At 43.2% G+C, this 19446-nt stretch overlaps 1 protein-coding gene across 1 annotated transcript in view; it reads left to right on the forward strand.

Moving 5' to 3' along the window:
• The first annotated feature begins 18363 nt into the window (after nucleotides 1-18363).
• MED27 (mediator complex subunit 27) overlaps nucleotides 18364-19446 on the forward strand; it is an 84081-nt gene continuing 82998 nt past the window's right edge. The window contains exon 1 of the mRNA XM_009093404.4: nucleotides 18364-18591. Coding sequence (XP_009091652.1) covers nucleotides 18386-18591 — 206 coding nt within the window. The 5' untranslated portion in view covers nucleotides 18364-18385. The remainder of the gene's footprint in view (nucleotides 18592-19446) is intronic.

Genomic DNA, 19446 nt, shown 5'->3' on the forward strand with positions numbered 1-19446 from the left:
TTTACAGTGCCCTCTAGTATCGCTCCGGAGCATTAGCTTCGCCTGGCACCTCCGGAGCTGCCACATCGCACAGCATCGCTCACTTCCCGCAGTTTTCCTCCAGCGCTTTCGCAGCGGAGCCGGGAGAGCGGAGCGGGGCTGGCCGGGCTGTGCCCGGCTCTGCTGCAGCCAGCCAAGGTCCTGCCTTTTCTCCTCTTCTAGGAGAAAAAAAAACCGTGTGGAGTTAAAAATGCAGTGAGCAGGCTGCTTGGAAGAATATGTTCTAGCCCATGGCAGGGGGTTTGGAACCAGATGATCATTAAGGTCCTTCCCAATGCAAACCACACTCTGTGGCTCCTTCTTCAATAGTTTGTGCCAATTTGGCAAAGAGATGTTAATAATAATTTGCCTTGAAAGGGTACTTTGCAGCTGTTGCTGCATAACCACTAACTAGCAAAATGCTGGGCAAGGAGAAGGAAGGACAAAGGAGAAAAACCTGAGTCATATGAACCCCATTAGGCATTAGCCAGGACCACATCCCAGCCAGCTGAGGTCACTTAACACAAGGACTCCTCAGAGCTGTCACCTTCAGCCTTGCACAGATCTCTCTGTGAAACAGATGCAGGAAAATTCCTTGGTGGACCAGGATGTGGCACCTGCTGTAAGAGTGGGCATATTTATAAAGCACCTCTAAAGATTTCCAGCTGCTGGAGCAGCCTTTGGAGCCTCCCTGGGTAAGCCTGACCTAATGCTGTGCAGGATTTCTGCTGCTCTGAGAGGTGTCTTGGGAAAGGCACCGTTCCCATGGAGGCAGAGGGAAATCTTCAACTCCAAACATGCTGTGCCTGCAGGTTCTTCCTCAGAAAACCCTTTTTACAGGAGCTGAACCTGCAGTGATTTGTAAAAAACCTGCCTAGATGGTTATTCTAAGAAATCATCCAAGTTGCTGGCAGTGAAAGAGCTGGTCCAGATGATGCCCCTGGTACATTTTCCTTACAGGGAGAACTATTTAAGCAGTGAACTCCAGCAGGCACAATCGAGCTGGTAGGATGTGGAAGTTATTAAGTTTACATTAACTATGGAAATTTAAGAAATGAATTGTTAACATCCATCTTCAGATTTTTCATATAATCTTTTATGGCTGCTGATGAGATTGTCACGGACAAAAACTGGCATAAAATGGATCTCCTTTAATACCCAGCATGACTGTGCCTGCACTTTCCTTGGAAACACACAGCCAGAGGAACTGAAACAACTTCTGGTTGTTTCAGTTCCTGGCTTACAACTGGAGTCACTCAAGCCACCTTTTCCTCATGGCACTGCAGAGACCAAAATCTGGTTAAGAGCAACCATTGTTACTTTTTGAGAAGATAAATATTCTTCCTGATTTTGAATTGTATATGAGGGTATCACACAAATTAAAAATGAATATTTTATAGGAAATAGTAGCCAGTGTGTCTAAAGGAGAGGGAGAAGGTAGAAAAGTGTTATTAAAATAAAATCATGGTGAAAGTAAGAGGTCTAAAAGGTACAGAGGAATCATAAGATAAGGCCATTGGTGTGTATCTAAGGGCTGAACTGAGCCTTATTTTTTTTCTGACTTTCAGAAACCAGCCATTTGAGATAGTTTTCCCTCTCCTTTGTATTGTAAGTGTCTTTGGTACAGGCAGGTGGGTTTGTTTTCCATAGTGTCATTCCTAACTGCAGGACAAAACAAAGGATGTACAGGGATAATCTGCATCCCAAACAAGCATTGGCCCTCCATGCCCCTCAGATTTGTAGCACACTGACAATTTCTGAAGAACAGGTTCTTTTTCATCAAAATATTTCCAAGCCCTCTCACAAAGTGTGCATTCAGGTACTGACCTTTCATTATTGCCAATGTGATTTCCACACTTGGTGCCACAAGAATCTGAAATAAGAGTTCTGGAGCTCTCCTGCTTTAAATTCTCCCTCCTGCAACTGGTGTGCTAGAAAGGAAGGGCCATCTCATTGTATATGCAATATGTAAGTGGTTTGACAAGGATGTCTCTCTGCAGCTCAAGTGTCAGCTCTGGATGGATGGATCAGGGGTCTTGAAAGACACACTACACATCTCTGCATCACTGTTCATAAAAACTTTACCAAGTCTCTCAAATTCCTTGCACAGCAATACAAGCAACTGTCTCAGCTTCTCAAGGGCACTACACCTTTGATAATGCATTCATTTAAACAAAAAGGAACAAAAAACCCCTACCTTTGCTGAATATGATAGAAATGCAGCTTTATACTTTCATATTTCATGGGACATGAAGGTTCATCATTTATTGAAAATAAGATGTGGACCTTCAGTAACATCCTGCCTGGATTTCATTTTCAGAGTGAAATGCCTTTCTGGTAAAATACAAGAAAGTGCTTTTCTCAGACAAAACCTTGTGTTCCAGCTGTGTTGCATTATTCTCCTGACTACTTTCTCCCTTTTGCTGTGCTCTCTGTTATAGCTTATTTTGCCAGCTAAAAAACTTCCTTTGCAAATCCGTTTTCTCCTTCATATTTAAAAATTATATAGTTCACGTGTGCCAATTTCCACATGCCTTCAGGGACTTCAGATTTACTGTTATTCCTCACTGGCCAAGAGACAAATTAATTTGATTAGAGCTCAACCCTCAAGAGGGAATTTTGAGGGAAGCAGAGTCCAATTAAGGAATACCTGGGGTCAGCTAACGAGTGAACACCCCCCCCAAGGAGTATTTTCTCCCTCTTCCATGAGCTGAGCTCGCTGTACATGAGCAACATCCCCAGATCCAGATGTCACAGGACTTCTCCAGGCAGCAGGAAGATGAGGTGGGTGTTGCTGGAGAGCTCATGGTCTGCAGTGAGCATCTGGGAGATGATGGCTGTCAGATAAGATATGGAACTGAAGAGTACTTGCAACACCTACTAGTAATATTTTAACAATTCAGCAACAACTTTGTGAGGCAGGTTATTAGCTGAACAGGGCAGAGCAATTTCAGCCTGAGTAGCTGAGTTCTCTCACTATGAATGTTGCCCCTGCATTTTTATATCTGTATAGTATTTCTGACTTGATTTCTTGCATGGTGTTTCTATGCATTATTAAACTCCCACTATTTTCCACTCCAGAAATTGCTGCATTTAGATTTAGGTGAAATTTTGGTGGAGAGGTTAATGTGCAAAAATGCTATGTAAGTGCAAACTATTAATTACTACTCCTGTATTTTCAAGTTCAGAACCCGTGGCTGCAGGAATGAAGTTGGTGCAGTGGCTCTCTAAGTTACTGAATACTCATTCTCTCCCTTTGGAAGAGCAACTTGCTCTCCCTCTTTTCTCTTTTTATTCTTTTGTTTTTTTCTTTTTTTGCCTAGATGCAATGACCAGATTGTTTGTCCTCTTTCTCGTTGTGAATTGTCTCCTAAACACTGAAAGATGGCCTGGGGGGGTTTGTTCAGAAGATTAGCATCTCTTCCCAGAGCTGTCCCCAGCTGTATTCACACTTATAAATCCATGGGAAGGACCCTAAAGAGCAATATAGAACCTGATGATGCAACAAGCCAGGAGACACACACACACACAAAAAAAAGAATAGCCTGCTAAGAGGACAAAGCTAATCAATACTAATAGCAAAGCTGAAGATTTTAAAAGCCTCTCAATGAAGTCAGGCACAATGCTACCAGGCAGTCAATGAAAAATGAAGTGTGCCTGCAGAGAGGCTGGGGGCAGGTCAGAGAGAGAGCAGATGCTGTTTTGGGAGGTCTTGGCTGGGTCAGTTCCCCTGGATGCCCTCACCCCCTGTAACCCAGCCAGGCTGGTAGACAGAGGGGAGAGCAGGGATGGGCATCCAGAGGAGGGTGTGTAAGTCATGGAATCATAGTCACTGAGTGATTTGGGTTGGAAGGGACCTTTAGGATCATCCCATGCCAAACCCCTGCCATGGGTAAGGACACCTTCCACTCAACCAGGCTGCTCCAACCTGGCCTTGAATGCTTCCAGGGCTGGGGCAGCCACAACTCCTCTGCACAACCTGTGCCAGGGCCTAACTCCCCTCACAGGGAAGAATTTTCTCCTAATATCTAACATAAACCTACTCTCTTCCAGTTTAAAGCCGTTTTCCCTTGTCCTACCACCAAATGCCCTTGTCAAAACAGCCCGAGAGGACAGAGCATCTCTTTGCCCTGTGCGTCAGCACTGGTGCCTGGCTGTGAGCTGCCTGTGAAGAGGAGGAAGGTTGCTCAGCTGCTGTAGTTCTGCCAGTCCTTGGCCCCTCTACTGAAACTGCTACAAAAGCAGAAAATCACTTCAGCCAGAACTAAAGGCAGCAGCAGTGCTGTGGAGCTGCGCTGGGATCGTTAGGGTGGTTAATATTCAGCAGGCATATTGCTAAAAAGGCAGTGCATGCTAAGGAAAGAAGCAACAAACCCCAGTGCTGCACACAGGTCCTTCTGGCAGAGATATCAGCAGTGACAATGTTGTTTGTACAACAGACAACTTGTATCCCCTAAGAGCAGCCCCATTGCCACGCCACATCTCGCTGAGGTCACGGTTGTGAGACCAGTCCTGAATAACATGGGCCATCTGTAAGCCCATGAAATAGTGATTAAATGCTTGTTACTGCTTCACTGGGCCTCAGATGACTTCTCTACTTTGGCACAAAATATTCTGGTCAAGCTGATGATGTGGCTTTGGTCAGGGGTCCAATATAAATGGCACTTACCAGTACCCAAGCCTGCACATCCACATACAGATATGCATTTTACAAGCAGTCTCATTTAGTTCATAAATAAAAAAAGACCTTAAGGAACTCTTTCAGAAGGCCCCTAGCTGAAGAGAAAGGCTGTCATCATAATGCAAGGTGGCTGTAACAGGAAATGTTTCAATGTACACAGAGACTCTGTAGTCCAAAATGTGTTATCAGGCAGAAAACCCAAATCCCTGTAAAGGGCCACCTCTTGCTATAATGCAGGTCTTTGCTGTAATAGAGTCAGCTCTGATGTAGGACTATTGCTGCACTGCAAGCTGCAGTAAATATTAATGTGTGAAGCTGGATGCCACCTCTATTTCAGGATGGAGGCAAAAGCCAGCCTGATGGAGGATGAGTTGCAGTCCTGGCAGGGAGCTGGTGCATTTCCAGGGCTTTTGGTAAGGAATTTTTTTTCTTTGGCATGATTGGATCCTGCTTTTCCCTAAAGAATCACCAACCCTTCCATTGTACTCTCTAAGAAAGGCATGAGGTCTGTCTGTGCTCGGGGCTGTGCCTTGGGGGAGTGATATTTGCACTTCATGCTGTGTTCATTGGAAAACTGCCCTCGTGCCAGTCCAGCATTTTGTAATGCAGCCCCCTAAGGTCATTCCCTGCCAGGTGATGAATCTGATGCTAAAAACCCAACATCTACCACCTTGCAAAGAGATTCTGATGTGTACATTGCATTCGTTTCTCACGGTGCAATTACTCCACAAAAGAAATTAAGCATGTATATAGCTGTGTGCTTTTTTCTATATCTTATAAACTAATCCTTTCCTTTTCTTGCCTGCATCATGATAGTGTTTAAATAACTTATCTAAGCAGTGTCTATTAGTAGTATTACCAGACCAAACATCTGAATGTATACTTTTCCTTAAACATAATATTATTCTAAACATGGGATATAAATGTAAGTAAATATTATACTAAATATTAATGTTTACTATCCCATACAACAATAGTTTATTAAATATTTACCAGCCCACTTACCTGTGCTCTTGTGGGCATAGCTGCCTAACTACTGATGCTACAGAGTGTTTTTGTGGTTGATTAAAATGCAGTTGTGTGTACATCTGCAATGTTTGGCAGGCCTGGTTAAACAGCTACTTACAGAAACAAGCAGTGAATGCTACACCTTTAAAAAAAAATTACGTTTCTTATTATAGATTCTGCAACATTCATGAAGCTGTTATTAGTGGCATGCTAGGTACCTGAGGAGCAGCAGGTTGGTTTTGAAGTGCTGGGATGCCCACACAGTGTTACTCTGCAAACAAAAACCCCCAGGCATGAGAAGCAGCCTCTGTTTGTAATGAATCCTGATTATCAGCTTCAGCTCACAACACAGGGATGAAATAGAACTACTTTCCTTTCACAGAAATGTGTGTTTCTGTCCAGGAATAATCCTGTTAGGTCAGGAGACAGGAAAGAATTGGAGGAGTATCCCAATATTTTCTTCAGCAGAAAAGGGAACAGCTGGGCAAATGGGAGGGGGATCCCACACTCCCATGTCACAGACTGAAGAGGGAAGGGGTTATGAAACCCCACTGCAGGAGGATTCAGGCAGCATTTAGTGTTTATTCCATCCTTGTTAAACTTTCTGCTTTCCAGGCAAGCACTGCTGCTGCTGTTCACTCAATATATTCCAGCAGAAGCAATTTGCCTGCAATTAGTCAGCACTGCAACTCAGTTCCTGGGCAATCTCCAGTGGCAGCAAGCACAGCTCCTACTCCCCCTGGTCTCTCTCTAAGCAATTTCCACACCCTCGTGATGCACAACAGAAGATGACCAACCCCACTTCTTGAAAAGTCACTGTAAAAAACTCCTAACAGAAATAACTGCTTTGGTTCAAGTTTAATGGTAAAAAGTTACTTAAAAACCTTGTTTGTGAAACTCATTGAGAATTAAATTATCCACAGAATTTCAACAGGGATGAGGAAGAGGAGCAAGCTCTTTGATTTTATGGGAGATTTTAAGCAAATAAACTTAAAGGCTAGAGGTGGATGTGGTTGCAATGTCTTTTATTTGAAAGAAATTAGCTCTTCTGGGTCAAAGCTTAACCTCATGCCAGGTTGTTATGCTGGAAAACATCTGGTCAACCACTCCACAACCATGTAGCACCAACCAGAAGGGCTGAGCAAGGTGAACTTTGTAAGGGAGAAGAGACTGCAATGAACATGGGAAAAAAAAAATCTCCAAAGAAAGCCATTAAGTGCTTTTTCATCCTAACAAAGTTCATTGTGAAGGGTGGTTGGGAAAAGGGGTAATATGAGACCTTCTTATTGAAAAAAAAATATTGATTGTTAGGAATCAATAGCATTAAAAAGCTGTGTCTTAAGCACCAAGCTTTGAAGGCCTCCACAAGCTTTTCCGTTCCCTGTCTATTCTCCTGCCAAAACTTTGATAGATTCAGCCTGCAAACCAGCAAATGCAGTGATTTGATGGTGGCCAATATATTTTTAAAAAAATTAAGGTGTCAAGCATGAATTTTATTACATCTGCAATCAGATGTACTTCCTTCAGTCAGCTCATCTGCAATTAAGTCCAGCTGTTCTCTGTGGAAAGGACTCTTCCAAGGAAATTGCTGTAAAATTTAATGGGAGAATTTTCCTTGGTGCTTTGTTGTAAATATTGTTTTCCTAATAGGCTTGTAAAGGGATTTGCTTTCTCATTCAATAGGCACAAGATCTGTAATTTTTCAGGCATTAGAAAATGAATAGATCAGTGATAGAGCTCATAAAACTTATACAAAGATTCTCATTGTATAGCAACAGAAAGAGCTTTAATAACTTGAAGGAGGCTTTTGAATTTTTCTTTTTTGCTCTGCATAGTTTTTTTTTACATATGAAGGGCTATATTTAACTGACACATCAGGCAGTTTGATCAATATCCCTTATTGGGTTTCTTGTGCCTAGAATTGGGTATGACAGCCAGAGAGGGGCACCAGATTGCAGACTTCAGAGGATGATCCTTCATTTCAATATTGCAGTGTAACATCCCACAAGGACCAAAATATTGCACCACGAACCCACGACACTGCAGTGCTTCCGTTTGCTGTCCCAAAATCCTCTTCAGCCTTTAAGCAAATGACGAATATCACCAACTTTTTTATCTCCTTCTACTCTGTCCAAAGAGCATCTCTTCCCTTTTTACCACTTAGGCAAAGCTTGGATGTGTTTTTCCTCTCTACCAGCAATCTTTCAGCAACATTTTCAATCTGTGTGCTTCTGTCACTTCAGGAGAACAGTGCCTAAAATAAAACAGTGAGATTTGTAATTATTGGCATTATTTTAAGATGTAATGCTGAAGCATTAAATATAACAAAATGAAACTATTTTGAGGGGAAATGTTGAGACATGAATGATAGCAAATGGTGTTACCGTGGATTTATTTTCACCCAACCAAAATCAGACTCCTTCTCTAATGATGAAATATGACCTGGCTCTTGCAGAGAGAGTAATTTGTTAATTTGTTTAACATTGTTCTCTGAGCAGGAAAGCCTTGCAAGAGAAAGAATTGAGAATGGATCTAAGGTGCAGATTATTTTGGGGGACAAAATTAAGCCACTTGTTATTCTTTAAGACACTGATCATATTCCTTCTCTGGCAGCTGTGAATACTAAGGAGAAAACAACTTACTCTGGTCAAAAGCTGCATTATCACTGTTACATTGGGTTGCAATGAAAGAGATGAAATTATCTATCAACAAAACCCTGCTGCTGAGGCAGTGGAAGTCTTTTTACTAGTACAGTTTATTTGAAGAGCAGGAATGAGCTCTACAGTAGGAGAAATATCCTTTTGCTAGTATACCCATATAGCTACCTTGGCAAAAGCTCATGGCTTAGAGTCCCATCTCCCATGTCTGCAAATAGCAAGAGTTAGCTGGCACAGCTTGGAACAGCTCTCCAAAATAGTGTAGCAGAGAAAGTTACAGAGGAAATATCTGCTGAACATGTATGTTCCTGTGTGCAGGCTGCAGAACAGACTGATAAACCTGTTCAGAGATGATTAATCAAAAGGGTTTGGATCAGGAAATGACAAGGCAGCCAGGCTGCAGAGGAGTGCAGAGGTCTCTGCAGAAGAATGTTTTCCACAAAAGTGGTTAGAAAAGGGACCTCAGAAGCTCATGATGAACAAGGAAGGAGAGAAGAGCTAGAACACTGTCAAGCTCATACATGAGGTGACTTTGTTTATGTGTTTTATTTGTATAGTTTGCTTGGCTTTGGTTGAGTCACTGCCTCCAGAATAGGGTCTGTGATCTTCACCTTGATGTGGCTCCTGCAGTTGCAATGTTTGGGGGTTTTGCTGTTGTCTGAATCAATCTGCTGGGTGTCCCCAGCTACAAGGACTAGAACAGCTCTCTGTGTTCAAGCTTGTGCTTGTGTCTCCATCTCCTAACCCATGTGGGAAAAACCTAAAAATCAGACCCAAAGTCACGGTGGGAATTGTGGATAAATGGCATCAGCAGGATGAGAAAGCTGCAAATAGCACAGAGGCACCAATGTCTGTTCATTCACTCCAGTTCTTTGTGTGCCTCTTTCCCAGCTTATATTAAAACTTAGACCTGATGTATAGGAACTTTAAAGGTGTCTGGGTCACATTTCAGCCAGTACCTGGAGGGAAGCAAGCCCAAAAGCACCTTTTAGCTCATAACAGAGCAGCTGCTGTAGGAAGCTGGAGATCTGGTTCTGCCTGCTCCCAACAGTAAGTGCCTTTATGGTTTGTGAGCAGTGATCCATCAGGAGGTGCATGACAGCTTCTGGAGAAAGCTTTCTTGGTCTCTGAAGGATTAAAAAATTATTCAGCCATCAAATTCACAGCCTCTGTATCAGCATTTACTGATGTATTTGGCTTAAGTGAAGAAGAGCATATATAGAAGTCTGGCTCTGTTTAAAATAGTAGGTAGTCTGGGATCCAGTATTGAACTGTTTGAGAAGATGCAGGTTCTACCTTGAATCTAAATGTTTTTGGTTTTTTTTTTTTTCCCTTCAGCTTCACTCTGTACTCAGAAGATGACCAGAATTAATCTCTGTGTTTTAAGTATAAAAATTGGTCATGGAACTTTGGAGGCTGGAGTGCTCCAAAGTCTCAGGATAATACTTTCAATTCTCTTTGGGCTTCAGGAAGCAGAAAGACTCTTTCCATGATGTGATGGGCATCCTCATGAGAGCACAAGAGAACATCTTCACCTCAGGAGGTCATGGGAGGTTTGCTTTAGGGACCTAACTGGCAGTTCCTACTTTTCACAAAACATCTGTCCCTCTGGTACCTGAAGTTTTGATTTGCATCTTGAACCCAGCTCTGGAACACTTTGTAAGACTGAGCTGCATGGGGAAATAGCATTTGTGAGCTGTTCTCTTTGTCCATCAGGAAGTGCCATGGGTCTACACACAAGTTATTTTCTAGCAGCCTGTCTCACCACTTGGAGGGAAATAATTAGACACCCTGAGAATGAAAATAAGACTGCTTGGCATCTCTCTTGTCCACTCCTTTTGCATTTCTTGCTGCAGTTCTGAAGCGCCACAGCCAAGTTCCTGTGCACAGCTCAGCCCCACACAGGATCAATAGCAGAAAAGATAAATCTGTTGGAATTGACTACAGGCTGTTCTGTCACTAAGTGACGATGAAAAATGATCACTACTTGAATACACTGCATTTTTATCTTTAAATCTTTCAATAGAAGCAGTGTCAATAACAGAGCACTAAATAATCTCCAGATAGAAGGAAAATCTTTCTTTTTTTCTTCTTTTTTCTTATTTTTATAAGAGGGAAGATGGATGTCACTATTTTTGGAGGCCTTAAATACCGAAGTACAGAATTAGATCTGCAAATTCCAGGAAGTGATTGTCTGTTTAGACAAACTATGTCTCATTTTAGGAAAGACTGGCTGGATTCTGCTTGGAAACATTGCTCAATTCCATATCATCAATGCACCAGGGTAACTCTAAGTGGAATATGCAGAAATAAAATAAATAAGGATTTTTTTTTCCCATGTTCCTTTGGGGATAATATATCTCTCTGAATTGGATACACCTGCCAGAGATGGCCTTTCTTAGCTTTAAAATATGTCTGACCTTTCCCTGAGCTAACTAGATGCAGTTTACCATATTGGCCCAAGCATAAAGCAAAGTCTTTTTCAGATAATGGCCTTTGGAAACAATCCAATCCTTTCTGTGTCTGCTGCCCACGCCACACATCCCAACCCTGTGGACACTGTCAGCTGGCACAGGTGTGGCAGTGAGCAGGAAATGACAGTGCACAGTCCTGCTGTGGCTTTTGGGTTTGCTGCTCTCCATGGGGCAAGACCCAAAAGGACTGACCCTGCCTGGGGGTGCTGGAAGCTCTATGGCCCCACTGTGAGGGCATCTGCCCCAGTTCTGTCCTGACAAAAAGAAGCTGGGTTTGTGTTTGAAGCCAGTTTGGTTCCACATCATCTGGTGCCTCCACTATCTCCAAGTGTTGATGTCCCTTTCATTATGAGAGAGCAAGGAACACTCTGCTGCCTTTGACATCAAATTGGTTTCCTACAACAGAGTCTGAGGGGTTAGAAGCTTCTGGGTAAATCCACTCCAGTGGCAATTTGAGCAGTGTCAGCTGGGTTCTGGTAGCATGTTGAGTGCTGCAGTGACTCGGGGATGCTCTGAGCACTTTTTGGATATGTGTGTTCCACCCAAAACCCCCTCCAGAGGCAATGCTCTCTTAGTTGTAGACTCTATGAACTGAGCTCTGTTTAGATGCCCTGCAAATTCCAGGGTAGAGATGTGAAGCAGGCAGCAGTGCAGTAGAAGGTCTTATTGATTGAAAACTCCCTTTGTATGTTCTCCAAGTTTAGTTCAAGCTGCTTTCCTGAGTAAAGGTCAAGATGAAGTACTGAATTTCTAAAACGTTAAAGTTCTGAATATCCCAGAACTTTGCCTTATTCTGCCTGTTTTGTCTGGATATCTGTTTAAAAGTTTGGCTGTCTGTCCTCTTTGATGGGTTGATGAACAATAGTGAGCGTGGAATAGCTTGAAGTAAATATTGGTCTGTGCAGTTGCTAGAACTGCTTGACTCATCTGGAAAACAGCAGGTTTCCATGCTCTCATTCAGCCTCAAGCCTACTTGACTATATTTATTTTTGTTGTTGGCCTCCTCTTTTGACAGGTAGAAAAAAAAAAAAGGGCCTGCAAGAAAAGCAGTAAAGATAAAAAACCCGACCTTATTGTTTCAGGATGGTTGGTGCTTTAAGGGGAAATCAGCCAAGTTTCATCTGTTAAAAATCCTGCTGAGATTGATTGGTGTATGGAGAGGTGCTTATAAAAAGCCAGCAAGTAGCTTAATTAGGATGGAGAGTTATGAGAAGTAGCTTGGCCTTTGTGAGAAGTACTGGAGCAAATGACTGTTGGCAAGTGGCTGGTGGAATGGGGAAAGCTAAGCTCAGGAGTTAGAGGATTGCTGCTTGGCATGCTGCATTTGTATTTAGAAGGAATAAAGCTGAGGACTGCCAAACACATGCTTGATTCTGGTTCATGTCAGGCCTTATTGTCCTGAGATTCTATTTTGCACAAATAATATTTACTAATCAGGGACTTGAGAACTCTCTGAACTTGTCTCAGGGATTTTTACTGTGTCAGGCTTTTTAACAAGCTGGGGGGAAAAGCAGCCTTGGCTATTCCAAGCTGCAGGTGAGAGTTTGCTCCTGGCAAGAAGAAATTCCATATACTGTACCATGAACTTCATCATATTTACTCTCTTAACAGTGGGTACAGTGCCACCGAAAACTTCCCTGTGCCTGGGTAATGAAGAGCAAGAGCTCCTGGATGTCTCAAGCAGGTATTGAACAGCCATCATGTTCTGAGCTTCCCCTTGCCTGCTGCAAAATCCCTCCGCAAGAACCTGGTAAGGAGGAGAATGGAGCATTATGTATTCAACAAATTCTGCTGACTGCTGCTAGGCACTGAGGCTGGAATGATTGTGCCAAATCCTGATCTTTCATGATAATGGAAGTGGAATTTTCCCCTAAGCAAGCCAGTATCAGAGGGAAAGCCCAGGGGACAAGAGAGAGCACTTGAAAATATGGCCTAGGCATTAAAAAAAACCCAAAACAAATAGGCTTTAACTAGTTAACTTACAGAATACACAAATATCCCAGAATTATGTAAAAGCCTGATCCTGCAGTCTTTGAGTGGGGAAAACAATGTTTAACTGACTCTAATACTGCAGAATCATCAGTATAGACAAGAAGAAACAACTGGGTCATTCTGTCTCAGCCACTTGCATATTGCAGAGCTACTTGTCTGTTCTTGCTATTATTTCATCCCTGCTAATGTCTTATTTAACCTGCTCAGGATAGTTGTGATTTTGCAAATATGCAGAATAGATTAAATTTTAACGGCATCATTTAAAAATACATAGATTTGTGCAGATTTTTCAAAATGACTGGGATCTGGATGTGTAGGGCAACAGAACACGACTCAAAGCCCAATTTAAAGAAAGTACGTTTTGAGAAGGCATCAACAGATAGACTGAAAAGCAAGGCAAAAGCATAGGGGGTTTTTTTAGATGTTGAGTGGACTAAATGCAATGTGAATTTATCTGCAAACCATCTGTGATTTCTGGTATTTTTTGGTGCCTTCACAGCTCTAATTTTAAGCAGTTCTGTAGCCTTTAAATAATGGTACTTTCTTCCCATTCGGTTTTACAGCAGATTCCCCATTTGATCACTGAATGTTTAAAGAAAAGAAGTAACTGAGTTGTCTGCAGATTGCACACATACAGAATAAAACAGCAACCTTTTTTTTTTTTTTTGCAAGTAAAATTTGACATATTTTGGGACAGAATTCCTCATGCATAAAATAACACCATGGGTATGGTTTACTTTTTGTATTTTGCTTTACACTTCTCATGTAAATTGGGTGCTGCCAAGGAACCAAGTTCCAGAAGCAGCACAACACAACAGCAGATCTCTTTCCATTTTCTTAAAACTGATGTCAAGAGTACCAGTTTCATCAGGCAAGAGGGAATGGAAGAGTCAAAATCCAACTAGCCCTTGGTGGTTTTGCAGATGAATCTGGATTCTCTGTGTATCATGGGGACACTTTAAAACCATAAACTGAAAGAAAACACTCTGGATTACTGAATACCCACCCAAAAATTGTAGTTCCTAAGTTACAGAGATCCCCTAAGGGGACAGGGAGGCCTCCAGGTGTGTTTTCCATCCAGCATGATGTGGGAGAGGATCCTTTTGAAAGTGAGCCTGGTCCCTGAGAGCATGAAACAATAGGAAGCTAACTCTATTCATCCCACAGGAAATCTGATGATAGCTACATCATTGTCAGCTCGGTTCATTATTTCACTGTTTCTTCTGGCAGGAGTGTTCAGATAAGATTTTTGCTCACTATTGTTGGATATAGTGGGGGATTCTGATTCAGGGAACAATAGGAAAGAAATAGCACTGAAGAGCAAGTCTCCTCCACATCTGAAAATGTCTTTCCATCCCAGCCTTCTCTAAAGGGAGGAAGGACTCATTCCCTTCTCTTGGCAGAAGCCTCAAATATGAGTCGATAACCCCTCAGCTTCTCTTCTGTTTCAATAATGCATCGTGTAGTAAACTCTGTGGCTAACTGAAGACTGAAAACCTGAAAGAAATTAATAGGAATGTAAAAATAGCAAGAACATCTTGCCAATTGCATTATTGAGCATCACAATTATTTGAACAACAACAACAACAAAATCCGTTTATTATATTTATCTGAAGTGCTGTCAAGAATGTAGCAATGAAGTATAAAGAAATGAAGAGGTTTTGGTGATGAATATCAGTCCAGCTTGCCATAGAATAAATATCAGCATTTATCTCTGTCACAGGAAGATAAAGATAATTTCTTATGTTATAAGTTATTTCAAATATTGAGCCCCTTTCGGACGTTTTGTGAGAGATTATCTGCACTTGCTTTGAAACCCAATAGTGGCCATTAATTGTCTCTCCTGACAACAAAATTAATTTCTCTTAAATGAGAATGCATTTCTAATTGGACACTTTCTTCCCTGACAAATTGTTTACAGTACCTCTGCAAGGATTCTGAAGTCATCTCTTTGCTTTGATGTTGCTGATTAATTACAGCCCACGTGGTTCTTAGAAGCTGCAATTTGAGTAACATGCTTTGCTGTGAAATGTTCATCTTAATTACAGACTCCCCCAGCCAAGCTTCTTCTTGAGAAGGGAGCTGAACTTCTCTTGCTGCATGTGATGCCAGGTTGGATTGTTACTTTTTACCCCTCCCTTCTCTCCAAGTGAGTTCAGAGCTTATGTATGATCCGAGACTGACAGCACCCAAAATGAAATTCTCTCTTTAGCCACAGAACAGATCCAGAACTGGCATCAGATGGGAGAGGGAAAGCTCAGAGCAGCTTTCCCTCTCCCATCTTGTAGTGTCTCTGCTCGGCATGGAGCAGCACTGATGGGGAGAACTGAGCTGGCTGGAGCATCACTGTTAGCACAGGGGTCTGCCTCAGCTAATTAATCAGGCTGAGACACTGGGTTAATTAGTGTGGGCAGGATGCTGCACTAAGGGAGCACCTCTCCACAAGACACTGAGTTGTGCCATGTGGATTTACCCCCTATGCTTCAAATGTGATTTTTTTTTTTTGGTGGGAGATCACCAGGTCCTTGAACTTCTGGTGGAGAGGATAAAAGACACCAGTTCTGCTACTTACTCAGGTGAAACCTGCCCATATCGAGCCACCCAGATAATTTTGCAGGAGCCTACTCAACAGCTGTCAGATAATAAGATTTTTGGATGTTCCGAACATCAGCTGGATTCTTGCTTTTATGTTTTATTAATGATTTTAAGGCAAGAAGATTTTTATTGGTACCTTGGAGAGATCCTGGTTCCACATATTTTCTCTCCATAATGCCCCCTTACAATGCACCTATAATGAAGATGAAATGAACATACTGCCTTGGTTTGGGCAAGCTGCCAGTTAAGGAATTTTGCTTAAAAGAAACGAGCAACATCGGCAGGGCAATGCCCTACAAATGAGCACACAAAATGATGCAGCCTTTTCCTTCTAGATGTGGCAAAACAGGAGGAGGAATAACGAGAGGAAAAGGAGCTCCTGCTCTCCTCTTCAGCCATTATCTGTAGGTGTTGAAGCAGCGCCTGCCTTAACTCCCCACGGAGCCAGTGGAGCTCTGAGTGCTCTGAATTGCCTGTTGTCTGTTCAGGAGGACTTGGCTCCTCATTTATGCAAGAAAAAGCAGATCCCTGGAGCAAAAAATTGTGAATGCCCTCCTTTGAGTTTCTAAGGCAAAGCTATGTGGTGCACTTTGTTCTATAGGGGCAAGTTCCAAATGATTCCTTATATATTTATGGGTTTGTTTTTAGGCCACTGTTTTGTCGTTTGTTTAAAAATAGTAAAACAACTGTCACACCTTTTTTGCTGTTCCAGGTAGCATGGGAAATCAGAACTCCTTGCATTTGGGCACCACAATGACAGGGCTCTTGGAGATAATTAAAATAAGTGCAGTATTGACATGTAAGAATTTATGCTTTAAAACAGTAACTATCAAATGGAAAAGAATCATCCATTTCCAAGGCATAACACATAAAATAAGTTACAGACATCTGTAATGTACAACGAGAGTCTGAACTTTGTATTGAGAAGAAAAAAAAATAATGCCATGCAGGAATGATCTCTCAGCCTGCAAGTATTCCCTTATAACAAAATACTTTCTTGAGCAATCTCTTTTAGTCCAAAGAAAGGAATTTTATGTTTAAAATAACTAGCATTACAGATCCATAAAGAGTTTAGGTTGCTGGTCTGGCTGAGATAGTCCCGTCCTTTCTGCCTCTGGCTGCTTTTCTTTTGAATTTGTATTTTTTAACACAAAGAACTATTCCTGCCTTGTTCCTATTTACCTTACTAAGTGTGCTTGGTCCATTGCTGATTCTTTGAAGCCCACTGCTATGTATTTCCCTGGCTGTGTAGGCTGAGCTCCATTGCTTCAGTCTATATTTCTTCAAGGTTTGCTTTACCCCAGTGCTCAGACAGAACAGCATCCCTAAGCTCAAAAGGAACCGCAGCCCTCTCATTTTCTCATTCTTCATGCTAAGTAATAGGGTTTCACTTTCCAATACCTCACACTGTGTTCTGAGAGCATTTAATTGATTGGATACAATTTTCAGAATCCATCACTTGACAGACAGAAAAGTGTCACTGAGTGGAGGACGAAGCTTCGCTTCACTTGGCCACTGACACCTCGGCTGTTCCTTGTATTCATTTCCATTTTACATACAGAAAAAGAAAGATCACCCATGGCCAAAGAATCTGTGTGTATTTTGCTTACTGAATTTGATTAATACCTTTATGAAAGGGGTTGTTATTTACTTTAGAAGCTGAGAAAACAGAGGACCTATCCCTGTGCTGCTGTTTACCCTGTGTGGAGCGACTATCAGCCTGTGCAGTGCTTCATCTACTTTAGCTCTATTTAATTTAGCTGCATTCTGAGGGTGAAAAGAGCTGGCAGTGGCATGGGAAACACAAGCAGCTCCCACAAAATCAAACCAGTTCAGTGCTGTGAAAGCACTCCTGAACTTTGCAGTGATTTGCAAAGGTTGGGTAACGAGGGCCTTGTTTCAGCAGCAATCACAACTGAAATATAGAAACACGGAATCACAGGCTGGTTTGGGTTAGAAGGGGCCTTAGTGGTCATCTCATTTCACCCCCTTTCACAGCACCAGGTGGCTCCATCACAAAGAGAGGAACAATAACGTGGGACCTGCACATCTCCCCTCTCCCCAGGAGCATCAGAAGGATGGAAATGCTCTTGCCTGCATCACGCTCAGTGCAGTTATTGCAGCAGGACTGGGGCCAATGCTTCCCATTCCAAATGGTTTTATTTCTGTTTCTGTGCCTGGGAAACACCCTACAGATCCACAGAACATCCAAGGGAGGGAATAAACCCTACAAATACCTCATTGTGGTCTGCAGCTTCCACAAGAGGGGAAATGGAGGTGCAGCCACTGATTGCTTCTCTCTGGTGACCAGTAACAGACCCTGAAGGATCTGGAGCTGTGTCAGGGGAGGTTTAGATTGGATTTAGGAAAAGGTTCTTCCCCAGAGGGTGCTGTCACTGCCCCGGCTCCCCAGGGAATGGGCACGGCCCCAGGGCTGCTGGAGCTCCAGGAGTGTTTGGAGGACATGGTGGGATTGTTGGAGTGTCCGTGCAGGGCCAGGGGCTGGACTGGATCGTCCTTGGGGCCCTTCCAGCTCAGGGTATTCTGTGATTCCCTGATTCTGTAATTTTGTGATTCCAGGCATCTGGACATGGTACTGGGTGATGTGGTTTAGGGGTTATGGTAGTAGTACTGGGTGGATGGTTAGAACTGATGATTTACAGATTCACAGAATATTCCAAACTGACAGGGACACTCAAGGATCGAGTCCAACTCTCAAGTAAATGACCTACACACGAACCCATAACCTTGGTGTTATTAGCACCATGCTCTATCCAGCTAATCCCATGATTTCACAGGTCTCTTCCAGCCTTGCCGACGCCGTGATTGATTGGCGCAGGAAAAGAAGATAAAAGTTATTTAAAAATCGCTTCGCGGCAACCAACACCCCACACACTCCGGGACTACATTTCCCAGCGTGCACCGCGGTAGCGGCGGCGGGGCCGGCGACGCCGGCCAAGATGGCGGACGGGGCACTGAGCCCCGGCGTGAACCTGGAGGCGTTTTCCCAGGCCATCGCCGCCATCCAGGCGCTGCGCTCCAGCGTCACCAGGGTCTTCGACTGCCTCAAGGATGGGATGCGCAACAAGGAGACCCTGGAGGGCCGCGAGAAAGGCTTCGTGGCCGCCTTCCAGGAGAGCCTGCACTCCGTCAGCCGCGACCTGGGGTGAGCAGCGGCCCCGGCGGGGCAGCCCCCGGTGGGCAGGGAGGGGGTCCCGGGCTGTCCTGGCTCCTCTCAGCGCCCGGCGGGGCCGTTTTCACTCCAGGGCAAAGTTTTAGGCAAATAAATACGAAAATGCTTCGTTTTGTTTCTCCCCCCCAGCACCGTACGCGTTAACCCCTTCGTGGTGTTCTGCTCCAGAGTCTCCAAAGGGTTGAATATACTCATAATATTCACCTGGTTTTTGTTGTTGTTTTGTTTTCACGAAGGACCTGTCGGTAGGATGGCATTGACAAAGTGAAGGTATTCAGCTGCAGGGAGATTCATCTCTATATTTGAAGTTTTTTATTAAAAATTAAGACACTTTCTAGGTGCAGTAGCATCCAAGGGGTTCAAGAATGACCGTTTCATTACCAAAACTTATCAGGCTGGAAAGTTATCCCAGGTAAGTGTAGTTGCTTAGTACCAGCAGGTGTGTTTGTGTAAGTAGAGACAAACTGCTGAGGCTGAAGACATGGAGGAAAGTTATGGGCAGAAGAGAGATGTGGGCGCACTGTTTCATTCAGCAATTTTGTGTATTTAAGCTGAAAACACAGCCACAGGAACTGAGTACTTTGTGTACACTTAGGGACCAGGTTTAGTGGTGGACTTGGCAGTGTGAGGTTTGTGGTTGGAATTAACGATCATACAGTGTTTTCCAACCCCGCTGACTCAATGATTGTCCGTGTTGGTCCCACCACTGGGTTGCTGGGTTTGGCTGTATCCTCCTGGGAGCCACCAGCACTGTCCAAGGAGGTGTCCCCAGGTGTTTAACCACCCCTTCCCAGGATATCTTCTGCTTCAGTGTCTTGTGTGCAAGAT

This window comes from Serinus canaria, chromosome 17 (assembly GCF_022539315.1).
Source record: "Serinus canaria isolate serCan28SL12 chromosome 17, serCan2020, whole genome shotgun sequence".
Classification (NCBI taxonomy): Eukaryota; Metazoa; Chordata; class Aves; order Passeriformes; family Fringillidae; genus Serinus; species Serinus canaria.